Below are 20,672 nucleotides of genomic sequence, written 5' to 3'. Positions count from 1 at the left end.
AAAAATACTGTGATGTTAGCAAAAGTTGTATTTTTATTTGATGCATATTTTAAGTAGTCATTGACTGATGCTCTTATCAGTCCATGTTTGTTAATGCATTTTTGGATGCATTTATATGACAGCGATGTACTAAAATTTCCTTTGCATTTTTCGCATACAGTACAGACGACAACATTGTCAAAATGATCCCTGTTCACACAGATCCATGAAAACGACTAAAAGCTCTGTATTAATCATGCCAGGCCAGTAGTTGGCGATGTCAAAGAAACTCTACGCGCGACTACACAATGTAAAGAGACACTATGCGCATATAGACTGAACATGTGAAGTTGACAGATATAATAACGTTATAGTTTACAAAAACTTGCACTTTGAAACCCATTTTCAAAATTTTGTGTTTTCAGGCCCCCAATACGCAGTTGTCATGTAAATGAATGGCCTAAAACGTACAAAAAGTTTTCCGTTTTTAGTTGAAAACGGTGTTGTGTAAATGGTCCCTTAAAGGTGCTTTATGTAAGAATGACAGCTAGTGGTTTAAATGGGTACTGCAGTCCAAATTCAAAATATTGTTCGCCCCGCCCCCTCCTCCTCAGACTTGAATGCTCACGCGGGTTGCCAGTTTGAAGACACGCAACAGGAGCGAGCTTAATTGACATCGGAAGGCGAGGAGACTTGGACACAGTAAGATAATTAGTTGATTTATTGGTTTATGATGAGTTGATATCGTGGACACAAATATAGTCATTGTTATAGTTATCTTTTTAGTTATCGTTCTTGGTGTTAACGGGCTTTTAGTTACATTGCTATTGCTTTTAGGGCTAAGGATTTGTAAACTTCAGCACCCATGTAAATTCATTGGTAATTAAAAGTGTTAATGGGATTATGGAATTTAATTATTTTAATTATTTGCGATTATTTTATTGAATTATTTTTATATATTGCTAACCCTAGTTTCTGTAAAAAAAAGTAGAAAATGAAGAGCTTTGTCATTACAGCACATGTACCAGAACTTTCTTGGGTGGCCTTCAAATATTGTCTTTGACAATGGGGGGGCCTTGGAGTCAAAAAGGTTAGGTGCGTCCCAGTTTGCACACTTATGCACTATTTTATTTGTAGTATGAATAGTGTCAGTAGTGTGTTCACACAATAGTGCAAGTGCAGAATGTTGGACATTTCATGATCTTAACTGTCACAGCTTTCCTTTTGTAGTGGAGGGGGAGGGGCTGTCTGACTGCAGTGTTGGATGACAAAAAAAACTAAAATTCATACACTAGAGTCTAGACAGTTGAGTACATACTGCAAAGTATAAATGCAACATAACAGTTAAAAACCACTGCCCTAGAATCATGTGTTTGTGTTTTCTTTTAATAATATAAAAATCTAGTCTACATGTAATTTATTTTGCAAACACATTTTCATATATATTTTTGTAAGGTTAAATATTTGCTGAAACGGGTTGATTGTGACAGTAAAGTGACATTAAATATTGTTTTCCATTTGTGGGGTTTAGGAGGCTCAGGTTGCCATGGCAGCAGTAGTAATGAACTTGCTGAATAAATGACCTCAACCTTTAACCGCATTGATTTTTGAGGTTAAGGGTTAACAATGTATTGATGAGAAGCAGGTCAAAACTGTCCCGAAGAGATGATGGACAGTTTAGCAGAGCTTCCAAAAACATTCAGGCAGTAATAGGGCCATGGCAGGGCTCATTGTGCTTTGACATCATGACAGATATCAGACAAAACATTACAGTCAATAAGTACATACCATTATTATGGTAAAGAAAGTTCTGAGATTGTTTAGTTGGAACTTTGTGAATGAGCTGAAACTGTCATATAAAATACTCAATTTTGATATTGCATTGTTACCATAGACTGTAAAAAAATATGGACGTAGCGTCCGTGACGTCACCCATAGAGTTCTGAACAGCAGTTTTGAACGGTTTTGAAGCGTAAATGAGGCCGCGGCCATCTTAGCTGCGCGTCACAGCACGTCACTCCCGGATAACTGAAAATGGGCAAAGAGGCGGGGAGGTGGTTTGAGCTGATATGACTGGTTGCTGAAACCACGCCCGCCTAGCTTGACGTGACTATGTTAGCAGCAAAGGAGCTATCTATCTATCTTAGATACGATCTAAAATATTAATGAAGAGAAGATTTATCATCAGAACGTTCTAAAGGTTTACTGTCAATCTACGGCGTTTCTTTAAGATATAGATCCTCCAACACCAGTAGTGTTGGGTGTGCAAATAACAACATGGAAAATCAAATGGGACTTCATACCTTTATAATGAAATAGAGATCGCGAGATGAATCCAATCTGTGGCACTTGGGTAAAATATGAGTGTCCATTGCAAAACAAAAAAACATTTCACATTTCTTCTGAATGATCTGCTCTCTGTCATCGTTCTTCAAGAAAGAATGCAATCTGAGCAGCCTTTATGTTGTAAAACGATCGTATCTAACAAACAAATGAGCCTGTGTCCAAAGTATATTTTTTTCAAAATAGTGCAGCAGTTTTAGTTATAATATCCAAGCAGTGCTGTCGGATTTTGATATCCTCCCGCCATTGTCATTGTAGTAACGTTAAATCTCACAATCAAAACTTTCAGCCAATGCCACGATCCAACAACGTGTGTTCTGTGTCTCTTCCGCATGCATGCACATCTACACAGACACACATCAGTCTCGAATATTATGCAGCAAGCCATATTTTATAATTGTATAAAATAATCGAGAAAAAAAGCACAAAAACGGCTGAGATGCCAAATTCAGCGGCAGCTGAGGTAACATGACGGCTCACAGACAACAGCGCAATCTACCTGTCACTCCAGTGACCACGCCCTTAATTATGCAGAACTTTAAGGCTTAATATAATTTAAACGGATAAGTTATAAAAAAATAGAGTTGTCATGAAGGGCAAAAATAGCAGTATAGACCAAAACCACAATTTGAACCAACTTGTAAACACGTTTTTTTCTGCTATAAACTTGGCCAATTTAACATGGGACTCTATGAGATTCTGCTCTCTTTTGGAGCCTGTCCCTAGCGGCCAGTCGATGAATCGCAGTTTAAGTTACTTCCGTATTGGCTTCACGAGAGAAAGGGGGAGGTTGCCGCTTGATTGTTACTGTAATTTGCCATTTCTAGGGCAGAATTGTTGTCTCTGCGTTAAGTTAGAATGAGTGCATTTTTGTGTTTAAACAATTCTTTTAGCTTAACCCAGTGTTCTATAAATGCAGTGCTTATGTGTAAGACACTGCTAAATGTGAGACACGAGTGCAACAGCCAAAGATGCCCATCATGTTTACATAGAAAAACCATGGAAAATTTACTCTGTGGAATGCAAAAAAAGAGCATTAAACGGCTCCTACATTATAAGCCGATACCACAACACGGTCTCAATTGGTCTATTTGCCTGACCAACGGCAGTCTATGGGAGTGTTTGGAGAAACCTGCTTGAAAAATAATTTTTGCTATTCAGTTTTGTAATGCAGAAATTACACACTTTACTTTTAACCTCAAGTTACTCCAATAGACTGACTAATTTGCATAATTTGCGGGTGGGATGGGTGGGACATGTCGATAGAGTTGATATTGTCCCCACCACTTTTTTAAAAACATCTCCAGTTGACTAGCAGAGTATTAATTTCATTTGCTTGTTAAATAGCGATTTGGCCTTGGAATATGTTGTTTTTGAAACCATGCTGAGCGTTCGTTGATGCTGTTATTAGTGGCGGAACGGAACAATGTTCTCTTGGTGCTTCAATCTTCACACAGACGAGCGCTTCAATCTATTGCTTAACGTCGTTACGGAGACTCTATTCGTTCCAGTGAAATCACAAAGCAAAATGCACTCAAATGTGTCCCTGCTCTTGATATACAATCACTGATGAACATATTTGGTTTAATGAGTAAAAAACAAATATACAAGGTATTAGAACCCAGAACCTCTGGCACACAAAAGTTCTGCCACTAGCCCATTAGGGCACACAAACATTAATAGGTGATATGTATTTATTCATGTGAAGAGTCTCGGGACTAACAATATATTGTATTATATGTTGATGTAAGGATGTCATTTATAACCCCCCCCCCCCCCCCCAAACAAAGTTACGCCAATGGGACTGACCTTGTAATCTACTTTTGCCACTTTTTTCTGCACAGAATAACTTGATAAACAAGGACACATTTATATTCGAGAGTGAAAATAAAACTGCTGTATTGAAATATTAGCCTCACAGTCTCTCTGTGACCCTCAAAAATACAAATAAAACCATGTTTCTGCTGACTCACACAGGATATTGTCCTCTGCTCCTTTCAGAAAGTGGATCTGTTTCAGTGTAACCCAGAACAAATGTAGACGTGTCTTGATTGTGATTTCCCCCGTTATCTTAAGATGCTGCAGGCTTATTGTTCCACACTCTTTTACAGAATTAAATATCAAGAGTCAAGTCTTTTTGATATGTAATATTAAACCTTTATTAAAAATATTTGCAATTCAAACTCTGAACTCTTTAACCTTTAAAGTCTTATGCATTATAGCTGTGTTTGCCAGAATTCATTATATAAAATACAACTAATATATTCAGGGTTCGTACGGTCATGAAAAACCTGGAAAAGTCATGGAATTTTAAAATGGCAATTTCCAGGCCTGGAAAAGTTTTGGAAAAATTAATTAACCCACAAAGTTTTGGAAAAGTCATGGAAATTTGTTTCACAATCTCCGTATATTCGAATATAGTTGATAATATTAGTTAAATTACAATAGTTAACGTTCGCACTATCCGTCACGTGACGTTCTCTGCGCGGGGTAACGCAGTTTCAGCTAATGTTAGTATTGTGTAGCAATGCCAGGGAAATGCAGATTTAAAAATGTATGGCTTCATGATGAAAAGTATGCAGCTGCGTGCTCGACTGCTTCCAACCCAATCGCTGGCTTTTTCATCCGTGCGACTGACGCGACACCCGCTCCCAGCTGCGGTGCTTCCCTCTCATCCACTGTAAAACAAGGGACCATTTTGAGTGCTGTATCCAGAAACGAAAACCCTAACTGCAGAGGTACTGTGCAGGACAGTGCTGCTGGACACTTTTATTTATTTTTTAGTTTAACATTGTTGCGCCTCTCACATGAGCTCCGCGTTTTTAAGACGCCGTGTCAAGTTAAAAGAATTTCAACTTTTACACGCAGCGCCGCTCATCAATGTCAGTTCCAAAACAGTGGACCAATCAGAAGAACTCGGAGGCGGGGCAAGCGTTGCGAGTTGGCATGACAACTGTTTTATATAATGGCAACATGGTGGAGGAGGCGCTCATTATTATCTTATTTTCTTTTTTCCATGTCAAAACTTGTATCTGTAAATTCTGCAGTTTGCCTATTTCTATTATTTTCGTTGTCGTTATTTTATCACGTCTCAAAGGCGCGTCTCGAGACTCTCGCGTTCTATGCTGCGCTTTTTTAAAAACCACTCCTGAGCGCTGCGTCTCACGTTTTTAGACGCAAAGACGCGTTCTGTGTGCAAGCGTTATTTAAATAAATATTTCATATTCTACTGTACACTACAAAGTTTGTCATTTAGTTTAGTAAAAATATGTTGGGTGTAACATGGATTTTCTTCTTATTTAACATGTATACATAGACATTTCATGAAACATTAGGTCATGAAATTTTACTTAAAGTCATGGAAAAGTCATGGAAAAGTCATGGAAAAGTCATGGAATTTTATTGGTAAAAATGTGTACGAACCCTGTATATTTTAACTATTTGTTGTATGTTAAAATGGTGGATGGTGCAGTTTGTGAGGTCATTGCCTCAGTTTTATGAATTATTGAAGTTATTGAAGTATCTATCTATCTATCTATCTATCTATCTATCTATCTATCTATCTATCTATCGTTCGTTCGTTCGTTCGTTCGTTCGTTCGTTCGTTCATTCTGTTGTATCATTCTGTCGTTCTATCTGTTGTATCATTCCAGTGCTTCCCACAGGTTTGAAATATACTTGTGGTGGTAGCCGGTTGAAAAATCCTCTTATTACCCATGGCATAAAAATGGTATACTACATGTGACAAACAACAAACAATGTGTGATTTTTAACCGTATTTTTATTTATTGAAATTCATTTTAATTACATAGCTGATTCAGCTGATTGCTTCCTGCTGTATCAGTAACCAATGAGCTTGCGTTCTCAGCCTTCAAAATACTTGGGTAACATTTGCCTTAGCAGTGCAGCACGCTTTCAGAAACCCTCCACCTTTCTCAGCTCCACCTGTATAAATCTGCTACAGGTAATTCATGTACGGTATATTGTACAGCAGCAGCATGTCTTACTTGCTCACAGCAGCGTGTCAGGTATGTATTGGCAGTAGCAAGTCCCGTACTTGCTCTGCAGTAGCAACAATAACCTGCAGCAGCAGCAATAAAAGGAGCAGCAGCAACGTAGAAGATCTATTCCACCAAGAACAAACATATCAACATTGTCATATCCAGTACTATGCCAAACACTCCGAGAGTTGTCATGACAGAACTAAAACTATTTCTAAAAGCAGTGCTCAAAGTTCCGGTACTTCTATATTTTAATCTTTAACGTACCTTCATTTTTTCTTGCGTACCGCCACTTCTCAAATGTTGCCGGTATTTTACCACTCAGAGTCAAAGCGAGTACAAAGTACTTTTTTCCCCCACTTCAAACACTGGCTAAAAGCATAAAATCTGAGTATACACTCTCACGTCTGACCTCAGCATCTGGTTTAGGTCAAAGTCAGAGGAAGCGGGCAGGCTTTCATCCAGATGAGAGCAGAAGGGAAGAGAGTAGATGGATAGGGAGATGTTCTGCCAGGAACACTGCTGCAGGTGTGTGAAGGGCAATGAACCATGAGTTGGCAGCATTTACTTCTCTACCATTCGTCCTACAGTTTTCTTCACTACTGCATAGGCTTTTTTGTGTTAGGCCATCAGAACAGCCTGGCATCATGGTAGTTAGCCAGCCAGCATGTAACACTTTCTTCAGAAAGTTAATAGTTTCTTTAATTATCCTGATATATTTCTGACTTGCATCAATCGGATCAGGAGAACTACTCCTGTAGTTCTTTAAAAAGAAAGTTTAGAACTTAATGATGGATTTGCAAAGGGATAATAAAGGTTCTATATAATTGATTTTTATGCGAATGTAAGACAACCACTTTAGATTTAAGTTTTAAAATGATGTAGCCTTGACAGAGTATTACTTTTTATTGCCTGCAAGAAGCTTGTGTAATTCTATCAGAATTTAATGTATAAACCATTTTCTGGTGTCTTTTTTTTTATTGCTCTTTAATATGCTCTATTTCTTGAAGGTGTGAGAAAAGGAGGCAAATGTCTGCAACATATCTGCTTGTGGATACAATTAATAATTCAGTGGATTTGGGACAGAGCCCCAGAGAAAAGAATGCTACCTGCAGAGAGTTTCACAGGCCTGCTGTCTGGATCAAAGCTTTACACTGTATTTATATAATCAGATGTTCAACTGTATACATTTACAGAGGACTTTCTCCCTTTCTCCTCTTTGACATTGCAAAGTGAGACAGCAGAACTAGATTGCTCACATTATAATCATCAACGCTGTCAGCTCTGCGAGCGCACAATATAGATAGCTATGTTGTTTCCTAGTGGGATCCATCTACCCAGAGGAAATGTTATTGATCAGAGGTTGCTCTTACAGAGCTCAAGAGACATAATTGAGTTTCCAGTTTTGTCTTAAGCAACTCTGTCTCAGATTTTTCTTTCAAAATTCCTTGGGAGAAATAAACATCACAAATAATTACAAAGAAATGACTAATCATTAACTTTTTGCCAATTCTTGATCACGCTTTTTATGTACAAAAAAAAAAGAAAGAAAAAAAGAAAAGCTGGATGAAAGTACTTAAAGGTGCCCTCGAATGAAAAATTTAATTTATCTTGGCATAGTTAAATAACAAGAGTTCAGTACATGAAAATGACATACAGTGAGTCTCAAACTCCATTGTTTCCTCCTTCTTATATAAATCTCATTTGTTTAAAAGACCTCCGAAGAACAGGCGAATCTCAACATAACACCGACTGTTACGTAACAGTCGGGGTGTACGCCCCCAATATTTGCATATGCCAGCCCATGTTCCCAACATTATGAAAGGCATTAGACAAGGGCAGCCAGTATTAATGTCTGGATGTGCACAACCAAATCATCAGACTAGGTAAGCAAGCAAGAACAATAGCGAAAAATGGCAGATGGAGCAATAATAACTGACATGATCCATGATAACATGATATTTTTAGTGATATTTGTAAACTGTCTTTCTAAATGTTTCATTAGCATGTTGCTAATGTACTGTTAAATGTGGTTAAAGTTACCATCGGTTATTACTGTATTCACGGAGACAAGAGAGCCGTCGCTATTTTCATTTTTAAACACTTGCAGTCTGTATAATTCATAAACACAACTTCATTCTTTATAAATCTCTCCAACAATGTAGCATTACCCGTTAGCCACGGAGCACTATCAAACTCATTCAAAATCAGAAGTAAACAATATAACAGTATACAATACTCACATAATCCGACGCATGCATGACGAACACTTTGTAAAGATCCATTTTGAGGGTTATATTAGCTGTGTAAACTTTGTTAAGGCACTGTTTAAGGCAAGCGTGAGCTCTGTGGGCGGAGAGCACGGGATTTAAAGGGGCCGCAGCATAAAATCGGCGCGTTTATAATGATGCCCCAAAATAGGCAGTTAAAAAAATTAATAAAAAAAAATCTATGGGGTATTTTGAGCTGAAACTTCACAGACACATTCAGGGGACACCTTAGACTTATATTACATCTTTTAAAAACATAATCTAGGGCACCTTTAATTTTGGTTTGGATTGGAATGAAATGTAATTTAGATTTTTTATGTAAATTATTCTTTTAAGCTCTCCATTTAATCTCATATGGGTCGTTGCGTTGTGTTGTGTTGCGTTGCGTTGCGTTGCTCGCTCTCATTGTAGATGGGGTGTCATGTGGAAATGGTCCCACTATAACTCAAACGATGCCAGTCATAGTGAATCACAGCCTGACTGGAAATAGGTTTTAAATGCAGTTAGAGGGTTTAATGTGGGTGTTATGGGATTACTAGAGCAGCAGTATGTGGAGACCGAACTCACCCACACTGCCATCATTCACTCACAGGACTGCTCGACATCTCTATTGATTCTAGTTCACTTTATCCAAACCAACATGAAATATACAGAGAGATGCCATCTCAGCTATATTCACAGAGAGTTCTGACCCTGAATCTCATTCTGATGCTAAATACAGAACTTAACCTCTGCATAAAGAATGTGCTGAGAATATTATGCACAGTCACCTTCTGATGTTGAGTTATTGCTGGAACATACTTGGTGAATGTAGTTTAAACTTATCATAATATCATAACATAATTAGATTTTCTTTTAGACAGTAAGTATTTTGTGTTAAATATACACTATTATAAATGGTAAACAAGATATTTAATGTTTACCAGAAAGCTCACAGATATTAATAGAAAAAAAGGCCGTTTAGGCCTATACATTTTCATGGTAACGTTTATGGAAGTCTTATGGAAGTGACACTTTTATATAAAATAAAACGAAGAAATCAATTATCAATTTAATAATTCAGACATAAAAATGGAAATAAATGAATCACTTTTTTAAAATGGACAATTAATAGACAAATTTAAAGGGGTCCTTGATTATGGTTTCACTTTTTTTTTACTTTAGTTAAAGGTGCCCTCGGATGAAAAATTGAATTTATCTTGGCATAGTTAAATAACAAGAGTTCAGTACATGGAAATGACATACAGTGAGTCTCAAACTCCATTGTTTCCTCCTTCTTATATAAATCTCATTTGTTTAAAAGACCTCCGAAGAACAGGCGAATCTCAACATAACACCGACTGTTACGTAACAGTCGGGGTGTATGCCCCCAATATTTGCATATGCCAGCCCATGTTCCCAACATTATAAAAGGCATTAGACAAGGGCAGCCAGTATTAACGTCTGGATGTGCACAACCAAATCATCAGACTAGGTAAGCAAGCAAGAACAATAGCGAAAAATGGCAGATGGAGCAATAATAACTGACATGATCCATGATATCATGATATTTTTAGTGATATTTGTAAATTGTCTTTCTAAATGTTTCGTTAACATGTTGCTAATGTACTGTCAAATGTGGTTAAAGTTACCATCGTTTCTTACTGTATTCATGGAGACAAGAGAGCCGTCGCTATTTTCATTTTTAAACACTTGCAGTCTGTATAATGCATAAACACAACTTTATTCTTTATAAATCTCTCCAACAGTGTAGCATTAGCCGTTAGCCACAGAACACTATCAAACTCATTCAAAATCAGAAGTAAACAATATAACAGTATACAATACTCACATAATCCGACGCATGCATGCCGCATGCATGACGAACACTTTGTAAACATCCATTTTGAGGGTTATATTAGCTGTGTAAACTTTGTTAAGGCACTGTTCAAGGCAAGCGTGAGCTCTGTGGGCGGAGAGCACGGGACTTAAAGGGGCCGCAGCATAAAATCGGCGCGTTTATAATGATGCCCCAAAATAGGCAGTTAAAAAAATTAATTAAAAAAAAATCTATGGGGTATTTTGAGCTGAAACTTCACAGACACATTCAGGGGACACCTTAGATTTATATTACATCTTTTAAAAACATAATCTAGGGCACCTTTAATGTGTGTGCAATGTTGCTGTTTGAGCATAAACAACATCTTCAAAGTTACGACGCTCAAAGTTCAATGCAAATGGAGCTATTTTCTTTTACAGAAATCACTTTTTAAGGACTACAACAAGCGGCTGGTTTGCAATAAAGGGGGTGAGGCCAAGTTGGGTTGTTTTAGAGAAGAGGAAGAGTTGTCGTAGAAGAGTGTTGTTGCCATGCCGTCATTACGCCAGACTGCTTCACAAACGAGGGTTAATTCAGCGCTGAATTCGCAAAAAAGATTAACATGATGGCACATGCTAGTCGATGAGTTAAATGAACTCCACAGCAACTACATAAATTTATACACTAACCTATTTTTATGTTTGAATTATTAAATTGATAACTGATTCCTTCATTTCATTTTGAAGTGTCACTCTTAGTACATTTTCATTCATTTGCAAAAATAATGTCTGTTTTCAAACAGGTTTCCCAAACATTTTGAAGTACTGTCAGAGACATGCATGTGAATTCTCAGGGAAACAGTTATTTTAGTAATATCCATCAGGTAGTAGTGACAATTTTAATTGTAGAATTGAAATAACAATTAACATACATATAAAATATATAATTATGAGCAATGTCACAATTTATCATAAAGCGCAATGCATATAATTCATTAGTGCTACTCAGCACTTAAATGTTCACTGTAATGTAAAGTGTGACTTTTTTGTCAGATGCAGCTGCATTTGTGTACATCATTATAATTTCTTATTGTGGTGTGAAACTCTATTTACTAAAAAGCAATTTGACCCGTTTTGAGTTTTAACGGAGGCTGCTGCTCGTTTCAGGAGATTTTGTGAAGTCAGCAGAACTGATGGCTGGTTTATTGAGTGCCTGGTATAATTAAGTAAAGCTTTTGGCTCTTGGACAGCTGCACATAAAAGGTCATTCTGCCTTGTATTATTCCATCTGCTATTTATTATTTATTTGCAATGACACTTTTGCAGTGTGAAAATAAAGCAGACAGAGTGACGCATGTGGATCAAGATGATTTTGCATCTTTATATCAAATAACATTAATTCATGGTTTTATCTGTATGCTTCTGCATTGCTTTGTTTATGTTTCTTTATTTCTTAATTTTTGATAATGTGGTGAGCTGGTATTGGAGGGGAATAACTAAATCTATATTGTGTTCACATTCTCTCTCCTTGAATCCTTAACAGATTGGAAATAAACTATCATAGGAGCATGTAATGTTCATGACCACATCTGACATCATGTCACCCTTAAAAACTCCTAAAATACACAATAAAGGTATGATGAGTATAACACAGATTCTGCCCTTCAACTTTATTTTGGTATACATTACAGTACATTATCTTTTGTATCTTCATGGATTCCATGATTCCAATAAATGTGTGTATGTCATGTTCTGAATATATTGTGCATGCATGTGAAACTGTAAGGCCCTCTATAATCCTCTGTGAATCCTTGTTTGTATGTTCCCCTGATGCAGATGTGTGTCATATTGTCACTGATATGTTTGCAAACATCTGAAATGATTCTATCTGCCCTTTCATGTTGAATGTCAACTCATGAATTAGTTTGAACAGCTTCATCTCTGTTTTAACAAATAGTACATGCAGATGAGCTGTAAATGCCAGGAAGTCATATTAGCTGAATAATTCATCTGACTGCTGTGATGCTGTTGGTGGGACTGGGAATCGCTCTGTGCTGAAGCAGCATAACCAGACATACGAACTGGATCGTTCAAGAAGATATTGATTTCCAATCGTTGACATCCCTGTTGCAGTGGCCTAGATATTCAATGCTGGTTAATGCTGGTGAGACAGCCTCATAATGATCTTCGATTGTTCAGGTTTAGAATCATCTTCATTATTGTCAGATTTCTTTGTGTAGGCTGGAAATGACCTCAGCTACTGACGCTGTGTATGACCTCATTGTGCGTTATTCATGGGCATTTAGTGGCCATGTTACAGTAGTTCTGTCATGACAACTCTCTGAGAGATTCGTATGGTAATGGATATGGCAATGTTAATGTATTTGGTCTTGGCAGAATAGATCTGCTACGCTGCTGCTGCTGCTGCTGCTGCAGAGCAAGTACCGAGGCTTGCTACTGCCATTCACAGACATTGCTGTGAGCATGTGAAACATGCTACTGCTCCTGTACATGTAACATACATGAATTAACCCTGGTAGCAGATCTAAACAGGTAGAGCTGGGGAAGGTGGAGGGTTTCTGAAAGCGCACTGCAGAATTAGCATCTGGTTTAAAGGGTCATGAAACCCCCCTGTTTTAGCCTGGTCGTTCACACCTCTGAGCTGCAAAAACTCTGTTAAAATGGGCGTGTAAAGCTCTGGAAAAGTGGGAGTGTAGAGGGGGAGAAGAGGGGAGAGAACAACCAATGAAGCACAGACATAGAACACACCCATTATACAGAATAATGAATATTAATATATGAGCACGGAGAAAATGACAACAAACTCCCAAGCACAAGGGAGAAATGCGAAAGAATATTTAATAGGGCTAATAATAGGCTACTTTGATTACGTTTACGAGCACTGCAGTCTCAAAATCAGTCTTTTGTCTATTAGAATAATCGTGTCGTCCGTTCAGATAGGCTACACCACTGCATCAGTGTCCAATTCATTTGAAGAAGACTTGATGAAATATGTGTGCATAACTACACCGTGCTGGTTAATGTTTGGTGCAGGAGAATGTGTGAAATAAAAACTTTAAACACGGATACTTTATTCTGTATGAGCTATGTGGCACGTGGCTAGTGTTGTTAAACAACGCGAAGCTCCGCGCTGAAACCGATCATATGCACGCTCTGCGTCTATATCATAACAGTCGTATCTTTCATGTGTTCGTATTCAAACTCCAGTTCTGACCGCATCGCAGGCAAAATACAAACACCACACGTGCTGTGCTGAAGGAAACATATACGGCTCGCGTGTTTGAACGCAGCTAGAGCAGGCAGAGGTGAATGAACAGCACTTTTGTGACATTTGAATTCTCTGCTGTAATGCAATCTCACACGAACATATTTTCCATTTGTGCTGGTAGATTACTGCAAAACAAACAACATGCACACAAACCTCTGCTCTGGTCGCTTCGCAGGAAAACACATTGTGTTGTAGCACTGAGGAAACGAACACCAACGATATGTCTTTGAATGACAAGAGACCAAGGCGAGAGAAGTGATACTTCCTCATGCATAATACCGCAATTATAATCTTATGCATACTACAGCGCAGTGATTGGATTAAAGGTGCCATCGAACGTTTTTTTTACAAGATGTAATATAAGTCTAAGGTGTCCCCTGAATGTGTCTGTGAAGTTTCAGCTCAAAATACCCCATAGATTTTTTTTTATTAATTTTTTTAACTGCCTATTTTGGGGCATAATTAGAAATGCGCTGATTCATGCTGCCCCTTTAAATGCTCGCGCTCTCCGCCCCCAGAGCTTGCGCTTGCCTTAAATAGTGCATAAACAAAGTTTACACAGCTAATATAACCCTCAAAATGGATCTTTACAAAGTGTTCGTCATGCATACTGCATGCATGCGTCGGATTATGTGAGTATTGTATTTATTTGGATGTTTACATTTGATTCTGAATGAGTTTGAGGTTTTGCTCTGTGGCTAAAGCTAACATTACACACTGTTGGAGAGATTTATAAAGAATGAAGTTGTGTTTGTGCATTATACAGACTGCTAGTGTTTAAAAATGAAAATAGCGACGGATCTTGTCTCCGTGAATACAGTAAGAAACAATGGTAACTTTAACCACATTTAACAGTACATTAGCAACATGCTAACAAAACATTTAGAAAGAAAATTTACATATATCACTAAAAATATCATGTTATCATGGATCATGTCAGTTATTATTGCTCCATCTGCCATTTTTCATTATTGTCCTTGCTTGCTTACCTAGTCTGACGATTCAGCTGTGCACATCCAGACGTTAATACTGGCTGCCCTTGTGTAATGCCTCGATCATGGGCTGGCATATGCAAATATTGGGGGCGTACATATTAATGATCCTGACTGCTACGTAACAGTCGGTGTTATGTTGAGATTCACCTGTTCTTCGGAGGTCTTTTAAACAAATGAGATTTATATAAGAAGGAGGAAACAATGGAGTTTGAGACTCACTGTATGTCATTTCCATGTACTGAACACTTGTTATTTAACTATGCCAATATAAATTCAATTTTTAATTCTTTATGTCATGAATATATGTCGAGAATCGCTCGAAACGGTCTACGTCAGCATTTTCAACCATGCCCATACTTGGGCCGAAAGTACACGATTACGTCAGATTTTGTGACGTTGCTCCGACTCAGCTTTTCAAACCGGAAGACAGAAATCGCTCTGAACAATGCAAAAATAACTATTTTTCACTTATGAATAACATTAATGAGTACCTTTAGTGTTTTCAATGATGTGCAGCCTATACATATCTGTTTACATCTCAAAAAAATTGTTTTGGGGTTTCATGACCCTTTAAAGACCAGCTTTTTTTGGGCAGTAAATAATGATTCAAATACTAGTAAATGGACAAGCGCAAACCTTAGTAAATTACTTTGCATGATTCATTCAAGTACTCTCCTCATACAAATGCATAGGCAATAAGGTCAGCCGCAAAAATAACTCTGTCCATGCTAATTTTTCACTGCGTGTCTTTAGTAAATCCTGATAGTAGTTTTTTAATGCTAAAAGTAAATCTGGCCCATAGAGTGATATCTAAATAATCTTGGGTAGAAACAATTAATGTATTGGTTTATTTAAATTTCAAAAAGTGACAGTGTACATTAATCAACATTCATGAATGTAAATGTACCCAAATGATCCATCTGCCAGATGTTATTAGGCCTAAAAACTAGAGAAAAGAAAAAAAAAAGAAGAAAAAAAAAACAACAACAACAATACAACCAAAAATTGTAAACTAGTAAAATTGTAAACATGTAAAATACAATTAAACAACACTTCATGCAAAAAAATTTAAATAAACAAATAATTAAATAAATAAATACAAATATGGACAAAGTATTGTTATGGGTTAAATAATAATAATGATAATAACAATAATAATAAAGGGAGCAACATTAATGTTCATATTTTTGATTATGAAGAAGCCATTTCTTAAAATTATACTTGAATGAGTTAAACGATGTGCATTCTCTAATTGATTGTGGTATAGAATTCCACTGATGTGATACTCTAAATGAAAAAACAACTTGACCAAACAAAGTTTTCCTTCGTGGAATTATGCAATCTACTGTAGCTGCACCTACTCTTTTTTCAATAGATTCAAAATGAATGAATAAAGTCAGCCAGAAGAGAAGGAGCTAAACCATACATAATCTTATATACTAAACAAACAATTTTTTTACCTTAAAGGTAAGGTAGGCAATTTTTGGGAATGCAATACTTTTTGTTATTTAGGTGGAAACTCTCTTTACATCCTGATAGCAATCAATAATAAAAGTGGTCTAAATATTAAAAAAATATACATATATCGACTGTGGAAGTCTCAGGACCCAAAAATGTTTGCCTAATCTTTGCATTCGGTCAATGATAAGATGTCCTACATTCCTGCCAGAGTATTTATTTCCATACCTCCACGCACCCTACTCTCAGACATCACACGTCATCAGTGCGTTCCATGAGGCTATGCATCCACCATGAGTTGTGGACAGACCTTTATATTGTCAAATATCAAAAATGCTGTTTAAATAATTTGATTATTGTTCGTCATTGTATTTTATCATGTTGCCATAAAATTAGCCTTTAGTGCTGACATGGCAATATGCACATAATCCTCAATGTACGTGATTTAAAATAGTTGATCCGGGATTAAACAGAGTGTCATGGTGCTTGAAAGCATCTTAAAGGATTTTTGTGACATGAATTTCTATTCCCAATGACATCAGTATTTTATTTTATTTTTTGACGTAGTTTTGCTTTGAGGTCTGCTATATGCTAGTGTACTCTAAATGACAGATGCAGCTTTTAAATGTGTATATCAGCTAAAATGTACAGTTTTTCTCCTCTAGGAAAATAGATGAAATTATTCATGACTAATCCTTTGTCTAATAAAATGCTCTCTGCAATGAGAATATACATACTAGAGGATGTTAGAATATATGCCCGCTAGCTCAAGTATGAATTCTGTAGGGGTTCAAATGTTCTCTGAACCAGCTGTGCAGTGTGTTTTGTCTGTGATTAGAGCTTTTATCCATGTAGCAATGCTTTTTTCATTCAAAATGGAAAATAATTCCCCAAGATGAGAAATCCCTTTCTTTTAAATGCTTTTTTAATGCTTTGCCATGTGCATGAGAGCCAATTTACATGCTGTCATCCATGACAGTGATGACCATTAGATTTGCATCCCAAATTACCTCTGGTGTTCCATATTTAACGTAATCTGGAAGCTCTTTTAATATTAATGGGTGTTTTGCGCTTTTACAACTTGTTTTTTTGTCTCATCCTCTCTCCTCTTCTCTAACAGCTAAACCAAAAGGCCCCGTCCTCAGGATCACACAGTGTTTCATCATGAATGTTGCAGTATCGCCGATGGCCAGTGAGGCTTCCTCCCCTATGATAACCTCTGTAACTCCCACCCTGGACCCCGGCCTCGATAAACAAGATGATCCGGACCTGTGTGGGCCCAGCGTTAGCGGGGATGGGCCGACCCAGAAACAAGATCCCTACCGCAGGTACCAAAAACCCCCTCCTCTCCACACAGGGGCCGACTGGAAGGTGGTTCTCCACTTGCCGGAGATAGAGACCTGGCTGAGGACCACAACAGAGAGAGTCAGAGATCTCACACATTCTGTGCAGCTAGACAGCAACAATAGACACGTGGATGTGCACCTGGTACAACTCAAGGTAAGAGTGCTTAAATTGTAACTTCACTGATTTTCAACCCGTTTTGTATTGTTACAATGTAGGTAGTATATGTAAGTGAACAATGTTTACTCTTTCTCTGTGTTGCTTGGACTGAGAAATTCATGTTTATTTGTGAGCAAAAGTCTTTGACAGCTCCAGGGCTTTTCGTTTTGCTTTGGGGAATTAGGCGGAACTGACAGAACTGCAGTTTCTTTCAGTTTTACCCCTCCATTTACCATAAAACACTATTCGTAGCCAGTTTGAAACGGAGGTTTTTCAGATTTTCGGGGTCGTGGCATTCTCTCCATATTTACAGCTCTTTGCAGCCTTTAGCCGCTGCCTACAACACGCAGGATCCTTCACTAGAAACCGAAAGTAACTCACTCCCATTAAACATTTTCTCTTTGAATTATTGCACCCAGGATCAATGCAAGTCAACACCATTAACTAAAAGTTTGCTAAGAAGTATTTCCTATTAAAGCACAGCAGCATTTGACTCTGGTGAACCATATCCATAGCAGACTGCTGGAAGTGGCCTTCAACGGCAACATGCCCATACCTATTTGACAAAAGAGAAGAATGCCTTTTTTCTCTGTTTTCTGTAGTCAGGTAGCACTGATTTCAAAAAGGTATTCGCCTTTCTACTGCATAGGCAACCAAGTTTTATTGAAAGTCCATTTTGCCAGCAGTGAAGAACAGCTTTAAATACTTGATTCTAACTGGTCAGTTGCAGCATTGAGGAGATACTCTCATATAATGATGCTAAACAAATATTTTATCTATGGCAACATAATGGTGCTATTTTCATGTACACTAACGTTCATAAGTTTGGGGTCAATGAGACAGTAAGAACAGTAATATTGTGAAATATAAAAATAACTCTTTTCTATTTTAATATATTTCAAAATGCAATATTATTCCTGTGAATGTTACTGTATCTTGTATCATAATGTAGACTCTTTCTTTTCACACCAGATAATTGGTGCCATCTTGCAACTCAAACTAGTATGAACAGTAGTAAAAATGGCCTATGAGGACTATTATTACTATTATTTTTTAAGAATGAGCATAAACCTTTGATATAAATGAACACATCACTTAAGCAAAGAAAGAGGATCTAGGAGATGGTTTAGAAGAATCTTGAAGAGACATGTTACATTTTAGATATATATGTTAGCGAACTAGTCCATCGAAAAAACTATTTTATATTTTGTTACACTAATGTTTGTAGCAGAAGCTCAAAGTTAATCTACAATTTAAATTTAAATCATTATTTCATGTAGATGCATTTATTTATTGTATAAGCTGTGTATACAGGCCCTTCTTACACTGTCAGGGTGTATTTTGTTTGAACACATTAATACACACAGGGACCAAGATTAACACTTACCAAGCACCAAATGAGAGTACAAATTGGCCAGTAAGAAATATTTGTTATTCCATATTAAATATTATTTTCTCAATTTACCAGCCATTTGCAGGTGTTATTGTACAAACATCAATTTTGGACCCTGAATACATATAAATAATGAAATACTGTATGCCTAGAATTCAGTCTTTTAGTTGGCTCATTAACAGCACCACAGCAGTCCATCTTAGATGTCTGGAGGTGGATGGATCGGCTATAAACACAGAATGGCCATAATGGATCTTTGAGTTCTAGATTAGTTTGGATGTGGATCAATCGTTAAGCACACCAGATGTCTTATCAGATTTCTCTACTCAACTCAAACTCTCTTTTTGTTTAGAGCATAGCTTGCTGGAGTTTTTTTTTCCAGGTAGGTGTTACATTGTTCGGTATGTGTAAATATGTATTTAATAGTGACATTGCATTCTCTCAGGAAAGGTTGTTATGCTGTTTCTGTCTAATAATAGGTTCCTCTGAGATTGCATGACAGAAATTTGAACTCCTTTACTTTAAAAGTAATGGTGGGGTGTTGAAGTGTTGAAGTTTGAACCGTTTTAGTGGGGTCCCGTAGTATTTATTTATTTATATTAGGCCTATTTATTTATTTATTTATTTGAGCAAAATGGTCTCTTGTGTTATCTTACCTATCATCCACACATGCAAAGATGGTTGATAACATCTGCAACAAAGCTAGTTAACTACTAGTTACATGTTTACACAGGACATATGATGTATTTTATATTATTTAAGCACCTGGAACCTTATCAGTTTGACAGAATTTTCTATTTCAAAGTGCCATGGAAAGTTTCATTGCTTTACATGAAAATGTAAAGCAAAACTAACTTTGCTTTACATTTTCTTATAGTAATATACATTTTCTTTTATTAAATTGTTATACTCCTTAACTGTTAATTAGGTGTATTTCTGCTACTTCATCTCTTGGAATATCCAAATGCTAGGTTTTTCCTAATATCAGTCATCTTTAAAACAGAACATGTTTTACACATTTGGAAAACTGATTGTTTGGTCAATAAGTCATTAAGGTCCAGTCTTTAAAGCTCTTGATTCTAACTTTTACTTGTCCTTATGAAAAAGTAACATAGTTCTTATATCAAAAAGTGTTTGTTACAATAAGGCTTTAATTATGGGTAAGACCATTTTTGGCTCATCATTACCATGCATAACATTACCATGCTTGGTAGTTAATTCTCAATAGAATTCAAATAGGTCACACATTTTATCATTGACGTCATGATAGGAACGGCTCGCACAAATCATATCACACTTTTGAAGCACGCTGCTGAACGTACGCACAGTATACAGTGATTTGAGCACCACTCATGCAAAATTAAATGAACCTGCACAGTCATATTGTGTGGAAAATTGGTCCTTAGATTGAACTTGAACTCTGATTGAACTCTGATACACACAATGTATATAAATTAATAATTCTATAGCCTATATGTTTCCATTATACAGTACTTGCTAGTTTTGGTTATTGGGGAGTTACCATCCTCACTAATGGTCACATAACAAGCACATATACAAAAAAAGTGTCTCTTTTTAGTGTTTTTGTTTGTTTGATTTTGATAGTTTTTGTTTTAAAATGATTTATTTGACAGTTTCTTATGA

At 36.9% G+C, this 20,672-nt stretch overlaps 1 protein-coding gene across 3 annotated transcripts in view; it reads left to right on the top strand.

Annotated features, from left to right (window-relative positions):
* akap6 (A kinase (PRKA) anchor protein 6) overlaps nt 1-20,672 on the top strand; it is a 162,477-nt gene that overhangs the window by 3,858 nt on the left and 137,947 nt on the right. For all 3 annotated transcript variants that reach the window (XM_048190983.1, XM_048190982.1, XM_048190981.1), the window contains exon 3: nt 17,253-17,632. In XM_048190983.1, coding sequence (XP_048046940.1) covers nt 17,297-17,632 — 336 coding nt within the window. In that variant the 5' untranslated portion in view covers nt 17,253-17,296. The remainder of the gene's footprint in view (nt 1-17,252; nt 17,633-20,672) is intronic.

The sequence above is a fragment of the Megalobrama amblycephala genome, linkage group LG5 (genome assembly GCF_018812025.1).
Source record: "Megalobrama amblycephala isolate DHTTF-2021 linkage group LG5, ASM1881202v1, whole genome shotgun sequence".
In the NCBI taxonomy this organism is placed as follows: Eukaryota; Metazoa; Chordata; class Actinopteri; order Cypriniformes; family Xenocyprididae; genus Megalobrama; species Megalobrama amblycephala.
Note: the sequence above shows the minus strand (reverse complement) of the source record. Positions and strands in the feature narration are given on the sequence as shown.